We start from the raw sequence: 8,741 nt of genomic DNA, 5'->3' as shown, positions 1-8,741 counted from the left end.
AAGAAAAAAAAAAAAAAAAAAAAGCAGACGTAAACGTGAACAACGGGGACCAATAACGTCTTCCGCGTTGTAACCAACCGCATTATAACAGACCAACCACAACCGTCCACGTACCTCTCTCTCTCTCTCTTTTCTTTTTAGGTTCTTTCTCAATGCTTTATGGATATTCTCTCCATTTCTCCCTAACTCTCTTTTCTTTCTATTTTTTTTTTCTAGTCTCTTGATACATACAACATACCTTGAATTCGGTCGGTTTAGAGAAATCATTTTGTCCAACCCAATCAACCCAGATGAAGACGTCGAAAGGACGAACAAGACTTCACTTTTTATAGCTTCCTTCTTCAACATATATACATACAAATGCATGGTTCGAATCAAGTGTGGTTGGTTTAGTTGAATTATGGGTTTAGGGTTTTGATGATCGGTAAAGTTAGTGAATTTGTTTATTTATTGATTGATCGATCGAAGAGAATGTAGGGTTGTGAAAGAGAAAGATGTGAGTGAGGATTGGAAATATGGAGAACAAATGGAATAGAGAGATATAGATTGGTTTGTTTTTATTATTGACTCATGAGAGCCTCATAAATGGGTAGAGAGGTGCTTCTTTGGAGGGATGCTTTTCTTAATGGGTCCTCCTCACACACTATCGTATCATAATTTTCTAATCTATATCAATCCCTTTTCTTCTTATACCGAGATCTCACATCAATTGGAGGAAGAAACGAGTGTCAGTGAAGATGCTATGTTCCATTGAAGGGAAACAATATCTGCTAGCGGTGAGTTTGAGCTGTTACAATGATATAGAGGCAGACATTGAACATATGACGATGGACGTAAGTGAATGTATTATTACCTGAAATTAATTTGAAAAACAACGTGAAGAAAAAGAGACGTTAACCTAATTGAGTTTTACCTTCTTTTAATTGAATTATTAATATATATATATATTTTTATATTTGTTGTATGGCCGCTGAGCTCATGCCATTTGTCACGCAATGTGAATGATCAAGTCAAAAAGTCATTCTTCCACATTTCTATTACATTACCTTTCAACAAATATATAATAATCATCTATTTCCTTCCATTTTTATATATAAAAAAAAATATATTAAATTTTCTATAAAAAAAAAAAAAATATATATATATATATATATATATATATATATATATATATATATAGTGTAGGCTCCTCATTCAAACTTCCACCGTTTTAAACTAATTTTAACAGAAAAAACCGAACAAAATATTAAATCTAATACATTATTAAATAGGTAGGAGATAATTTAATTCTGATTTCATATTTTTATTTCGATTTTTAAAAATTTTTACATTAATTTTATAGATAATATGAGGTACGATGAACTATGGTCAAGTTAGCTAGGGAGCTTAAATAATTGATCCATTAGTTTGTTTGTTTAGGTATTTGAATTTTAACAGTCTTCACTTTCTTTGCTCATCCTACACGTGGTCTCTTTTCCAACATTTTTTTAAATTTGACCATTTTGCCCCTATCTTTTCCCCTTATATATATTTTTCCTCTCCTCGTTCCTTCTCCTTCATTCTCTCTCTCTAACACTCTTATTCCTAAATTCCTTACAAAATTCTCAATTAAATTCTCTTTGTACAAATTCTCTCTACACGAAAGCTCTGTTCTTTTTTGAATCTTTGATTATGGCTTCTTCTTCTTCAATGCCGAAGATTCTCTCTGTAAATAGGAATTATGGTGTAAGAAACAGAGTATCTTGTTCGCTTCATACTCCTTCTATAATTCAAATTCCTAAGCGGTCTCAGACGGCATTTCGATCGCCCATCAAGATCGCCGTGCCAAAACCTGAACCTGTAGCTGCTCCTTCCGTGTCTTCGCCCGCCAAGGAGTGGAATTTCTTGCAGCAAGCTGCGGCTATGGCGCTCGATGCGGTTGAGGATGCTCTGGTTTCGATGGAGAAGAAGCATTCCTTGCCGAAGACGGCTGACCCTTCTGTTCAAATTGCTGGGAATTTTGCTCCTGTGCCGGAGCAGCCTGTTCGGAAGGTGTTGCCGGTTACCGGGAAAGTTCCCGACTGCATTCGGGGGGTTTATGTGCGAAACGGAGCCAACCCACTTCATGAACCGGTTTCCGGTCATCACTTGTTTGACGGCGATGGGATGGTCCATGCTGTGGAGTTCACTGAGTGCGGTAGAGTTAGTTACGCTTGCCGGTTTACGGAGACAGAACGGCTGGTTCAGGAGCGGGCTTATGGCCGGCCGGTTTTCCCGAAAGCTATTGGGGAACTCCATGGCCACTCTGGGATAGCTCGGTTGATGCTTTTCTATGCTAGAGGATTATTTGGGCTTGTCGATCATAGCCATGGAATCGGCGTCGCCAACGCCGGTTTGGTTTACTTTAACGGCCGGCTTCTTGCCATGTCGGAGGACGATTTGCCGTACCAAATCCGTGTCACTCCGTCTGGGGATTTGAAAACCGTTGGCCGGTTTGATTTCGACGGTCAATTGAAATCCACAATGATAGCTCACCCAAAGCTCGATCCTGTTTCCGGCGAGATGTTCGCTTTGAGCTACGACGTAATCCAGAAACCATATTTGAAATACTTCAAATTCTCGGCGGAGGGGGAGAAATCACCGGACGTTGAAATTCCCCTGCCTCAGCCGACGATGATGCACGATTTCGCAATTACGGAAAAATTTGTTGTAATTCCAGACCAGCAGGTGGTTTTCAAGTTGCCGGAGATGATCCGCGGGGGATCTCCGGTGGTCTACGACAAAGAAAAAACCTCCCGATTTGGGATTTTGGACAAAAATGCCACAGACGCCAACGCCATTAAATGGATTGAAGCTCCCGATTGCTTCTGTTTCCATCTCTGGAACGCTTGGGAAGAACCAGAGAGTAACGAAATCGTCGTAATTGGATCGTGCATGACGCCACCGGACTCCATTTTCAACGAATGTGAAGAGAATTTGAAATCCGTCTTATCGGAAATTCGCCTGAATCTCTCCACCGGAAAATCAACTCGTCGGCCGATCATCGCTGAAACAGAGCAAGTGAACTTAGAAGCCGGAATGGTGAACCGAAATCAATTAGGGCGAAAAACCCAGTTCGCTTATCTTGCTCTGGCTGAACCATGGCCAAAGGTTTCTGGATTCGCGAAGGTCGATCTCTCCACCGGAGAAATCAGAAAGTATCTCTACGGCGCAGACAGGTACGGCGGCGAGCCTCTGTTTCTTCCCAGAGAAGGAGCAACGGCGGAGGACGATGGGCACATCTTAGCCTTCGTTCACGACGAGAAGGAATGGAAATCAGAGCTGCAGATCGTAAACGCCATGACTTTGGAGCTTGAAGCTACTGTAAAGCTTCCTTCTCGAGTTCCTTACGGCTTCCATGGAACTTTCATAAGCTCCAAGGATTTGCAGAAGCAGAAACGGTAAAAAAACAACAAAGGCGAGGTAAATTATAACAACACAGGGTAAAAAGAAAAGGAAAAAAATTTGGAGTTTTTACCTGAGGGATGCATGTGGTTTTACGTCCCCGGAATCTCCTCTGTTTTTCTCTGTTTCATTTTTTTACAGCTAGTTCAGAAAAGAAAAACTAGAAGTTGTGGGGTGTAAAGTATAATTAAGAATTTTGTTGGGGTGGTAATGTAAGTAGGATGAAAAGTGAGGGGGTTTTGAGAAACCAAGCTTGAAGCTTTTGGGTTTAGGGTAGCAATGAAGCTCAGCTGGTTTCTGTTTTATTCTTTCACTCTTTTTGTGAATTATTGATTTTTACAAAGTAAATATATATATTTTTTATAATATTTTAATCAATATTAAAATATGTAAAATGTTTCTTCTCTCTCTCTCTCTCTCTCTATGGTATTTTAATAATATTTTTATTCTTATTTTTTCTTATTTTAATAATATAATGGACCAATGTCTATAATTACTTTTTAAAATAAAATATTAATTTATTCCTAATATAAATATATTTTTGAAAAATTACGATTTTAAATAAATGAACAAAACACACCACTCTCCCCTTCAAAACTTTAGAACTAAACCAAATATATACTTTTACTTTATTTTTTCTGAATTTTTAAAAATATTAAACAACGAGAATAAATGTATGCATATCATGCATGGTATAATGTTGCTTTTATGCATGAAAATTATATCATGTTTGCAAGTTAATATTTTTATACGTGAAATCTCATGTATTTGTATGCTTGTAAAAGTGATAAAATGTTAAATACGTTTTGATTTTACGTTTTTTTTTTTTAATGTGAATTAAAATAATATAGATATTTAAGTTTTATAATTATTTTTTTCAATTTTTTTACGGCTTGTTTTATTATTATTATTATTATTATTAAGTTGTCAATTTCATAAGTAAATTCAAAGGATTTTAAAACTAGCTTTTCAATTATTCCATATTTATTAAAAATAATGAAATTAGTCGAGTATAAACTGAAGCTTGGAAATTTTAAATTATATATAATTAATTCCCAACTATTTCACATTTTAATATATAGTAAAAATAAATATAAAAATTATAAAGTTCACGAACTCATAATTATTTATTTTTTTTAAAAAAATTAATTTTATAAAATTATATCTTCAAATTGGACTAAAAATTCAATTATTTCTTAATATCTCCGAGAAGGGTACAAACATATAAACCAAAACCCTAAATTCATTTTCATTCAGGTACAGTGTCTCGTGGGGTTGAACGAAAGAAGAGAACACAAGTTAATTTCATGTACTCAAGAGTAGGTTGATTGATCCAGACAACCGACATGGGGTCGATGGGACTCTAGCTGACATGACCTACTTCACCACCATGACATCAACTATCCTTGGAAACAAGGAAAAATGAAAGAACTTATGTTGGTCGGTAGAAATGGTTGTCACTTTTGGAAGCAGTTCAAGCAAGTAACGTAAATCGCAAGAGATGTATAAGAACGTCGGCACCAGACATTTCATTAAATGGGTAACTAATCTCTATAACCCTATCCAACTCGACATTACTCAACACTAACTCGAGCTTTAAATCTCATATTGTAACCACTTACTAATCGACACGTGGTTTATGTGAAAGGACTTCTTTGTCCATCCTCCAAAATGGATGCTTCCATCTTCATTTTCAATACTTCCAACTACAAAACAAAACGGGAAAAATCCAACATTTTTTTTTAGACGAAATTTATGCGAACCTTCGTAAATTATCCATGTCTAAGACCATATCAATTATTTTAAAAAAAAAACGTTAAAAATAAAAGAAAATATTAATTTATAACGAACATTTTTTATAATATCGTGATACTTAGGTCACTCTCACTCCTTTTTTATAAAAATATCAAAGCGACATTAATCCATTAAGAGAGGTAAGAATGTGTTTGGGTGTCTCAATTTCAATCTTTTTGTAAAAAAAATGTGGTTGAAGTCCACATCAGCTTATGAACAGATGTCAAAATTCTATTTGACCAATAATACACTAATTTGGCCTATCCAAACTTCACACATGGAACCACTGTTCTTCTTCATTGCCCAACCCATGCCTACCACACAATCAAGATTCTTCCTTTTAAACATTATTACTAAAAAGAATAGATTTTTAAGCGTTTTCCGAATCTTTTCTTTTCAAATATCCTTACCCAAAAATGTTCGATTTTATGATTTTGATACTCATCTTCCCTAACCGTGCGCGTCCAAATGGTTTTGCTTATAAGCCAACTTTCAAATATCACTCTAAACATTTTCTGTATTAATATCTACGAGTTTGAGTTATTACACCATGCATTGAATTGTCTTGCTTTCCATCACTAACACATACTTTCACTATGCGCTCGTCTATATTGAATGTTTGTGTAGACACGTGGCATTCAACAATTTCGCTTTTTTATCATCGATAAAGAAAATAATAATTTAATAGAAAAATAAAAACCTACCCAACTCTCTCTCGAACAAAAAAAAACATAAAATATTAAAAAAAAAAACATATTGTTGGAATGTTCCAAAATGATGACAGATGGAGAATGTGAATATATTTTAGGAACAAAATGAGTATGGATCCAATTAATTCTTCTAGTGCACTCTTTACATTTCTACCATATAACTATTCATATTATATTATATGAACATAGCCATTTTTATAGATTAAATTTAACCTAAAATATATATGTTTCGTTTTCCTCTCTAACAGATGTAAGATCTCACAAAAATTTTAACCAAAAATAGTCTTTCGATAAGTACAATACGACGAGGAAGATTTTAAGAACATTTGACATTAAGAAGTAGAACAAATAAATATCATGATGATTGAGCTACACTTATGTTGACACGGACGAAAAATATTTCAACATAATTTATAAAACTTTAGGTCAATAATTTTGGTAAATGATTTAAGAATGAAACAACTTTATAGTTCAATGTATGGAAAACCAAACATGTCCCAAAAAAGAAACATAAAAAAAACAAAACATTGGTCGAATAATAGACACTTGTCTAACTAAAATACCCAAAATAATAATAATAATAATAATAATAATTAATAACAAAAAGTTTTAGTAATAATTATAATTTGAAAAGGAAATAAAAAAGTGCTTTATTTTTTTTTTTTTTTTATCAATTTTTATATATTTATCCTCCCAAAATAGAACACCTGGAACCTCCACTTACCAAGAGTGGAAGGTAGTTGGCAAAATCTGATGCCCATTATTTTATTTTATTTTATTTTTTTAATTTTTTTTTTTTTTTTATCAACTGACAGTTGAGATTGATTAGAGAGAGAGAGAGTTCAGATTGGTTATATTATTTTTTTCAGTTTTTTTTGTTTATTAATTAGTTAACTTTATAATTAATTAAAACACTAAATTATTCTCCAATTCATTTGTCTTTTATCGTATGCAAATTCATATATCATTAAGCGACAACACGATTATAAATTAAATTGTTTGTGGGTGGTTGAAGTAGTTCAACTATATTTGAAACTAAGGATCGAACTACGAACCATCTTTGATCCAACGTTCATATTAAAAAAATAATTAATTAAAAATTTTAAAAATACATTACAAGATTTCATGACCAAACATCATAATTTTTTATTTATTTTTAATTTAATGTCTATCCAAAAACCATTTTTAAGATAATGGAAATTATTTTAAAACACATTAATAATATATAATTTAGCATTATAATATAAACTGAATTTAGGAACAATATTAATAGGGTAAGAATTAGCATGTGATATATAAAAAGGACAAAGGGTGTGGGGATCATTTGGATGAATTATTGATTTTTTTTTTTTTTTTTATAATTTTAAAAAAGAAATTATGAAGAAGAATATACCATATTTTATTCTTCCTTCTTTTGTAATTGCCGGAAAAGAATTGAAAATTTGGCCCACAAAAATTTCAATCAAAATTTGCTTTCTTAAAAGAGCAAATAAACTATAATTATTTTTGGAACACTTGGGTGGATTTCATTGGATGAATTAAAATAATAAAAACAATAAGATATTCATTTTTTTTTTTAATTAAGAAAATAAATAAAATAGGGAAGTCCACTTTAATTAACTAGCAAATCTTGAACCATCGAAAGCTACCTGTCCTACGTGGAAAAAAAAAACTCATTAAAATAAATTAGTGTCAGTGTGAAAAACCTAATTCTTCGTTGGTTAGTGTGACATAAAGAAAGACAAAAGAAAATGTTATCAATCTTATAATTTGTAAAAGTCCATGTGTTGCATCTATATTTTTTTAAAATTTTTTTAATGTTTTGATTGTGACACGAGTAAAAGAGGTGTATATAATGAATTCGAGATCGAAATGATAGCTAAAAAAAAGTTTAAATGAATTGAAAATCTGTATTTATACCAACAAAGTGTGTTTTTCTTTTGAGTAGTTCAATCATAAAAACTTTATAAAAGTAGATTGCGTGATAATAATATTGTAAAAATCTTGGTGTGTTTGAACATATTATGATTTGATGGCGAGCAGCAAATTGAGCCCCGGCTTTTGTGATTCTTCCTTCTCAGCATGTCTTAACTTTTTTGAATTTTGATCCGTTCTTACTATCAAAGATGACCAACTAACTACTCCGTTACCTTATCTCGAGTCTTGACTCTGAAACTAGAGCATGTCTATATGGATGGAGACTTTTCCTTTTGAGTTTTCTCGTTCGGAGAGATTCACTCTAACCTCCTCCTCAAATCAGGACGTTTAGTTTTGTGTTAATATGATGTCGAAGTTTTTGAGATTGCAAGAAGATATTACAAACGAGCTGGTGTTCGGCACAAAGGAATTTTGTGTCAGATTCCATATCGGTTGGGGAGGAGAACAAAAGCTTCTTATGAAAATCTCCTTCTACAGTTTTAAGAATCTTGAGAAGAAGTTTAAAAGGGAAAATCTAGAGAGGACAATAGCTACTATCGTTGGCTAAGGTCGTTACAAATGGTACCCGAGTCAGACACTAGGCGAAGTGCCAGCGAGAAGGCTGAGCCTCAAATAGGGTGGACATGAGGTGGTGTGCTAGCAAGGACATCGGCCCAAAAGGGAATGGATTGGGGGGTCCTAGCTATCGGACAATGTGCTAGCGAGGAGGTTTAGCTTCAAATGGGAAGGAGAACGAAATATTCTCTATAAAGCGTAGAAACTTCTCCTAGCAGATGGGTTCTAAAAACTTTGAGGGAGAGCTGGAAAGGTAAAGTCGAAAGAGGATAATATTAAAATTGGAGGAAAAAAAAAAAAAAAAAAAAAAAAAAAAAAAAA

General features: G+C 33.3%; 1 protein-coding gene across 1 annotated transcript; it reads left to right on the top strand.

Annotated features, from left to right (window-relative positions):
- Positions 1 to 1,485: 1,485 nt before the first annotated feature.
- Positions 1,486 to 3,737, top strand: LOC111447037 (9-cis-epoxycarotenoid dioxygenase NCED3, chloroplastic-like). Its single transcript, XM_023086001.1, has one exon. It carries the CDS (start codon positions 1,672 to 1,674, stop codon positions 3,421 to 3,423), a length of 1,752 nt encoding a protein of 583 aa, XP_022941769.1. The 5' UTR covers positions 1,486 to 1,671; the 3' UTR covers positions 3,424 to 3,737.
- The last annotated feature ends 5,004 nt before the right edge of the window (positions 3,738 to 8,741 follow it).

The sequence above is a fragment of the Cucurbita moschata genome, unplaced genomic scaffold (genome assembly GCF_002738365.1).
Source record: "Cucurbita moschata cultivar Rifu unplaced genomic scaffold, Cmos_1.0 Cmo_Scf00009, whole genome shotgun sequence".
In the NCBI taxonomy this organism is placed as follows: Eukaryota; Viridiplantae; Streptophyta; class Magnoliopsida; order Cucurbitales; family Cucurbitaceae; genus Cucurbita; species Cucurbita moschata.
This window is presented reverse-complemented; position numbering and strand designations above follow the sequence as displayed.

What these genes read in the sequence shown, in the direction of transcription:
- LOC111447037 (XM_023086001.1), top strand. Translation starts at nt 1,672, where the DNA reads ATGGCTTCTTCTTCTTCAATGCCGAAGATTCTCTCTGTAAATAGGAAT.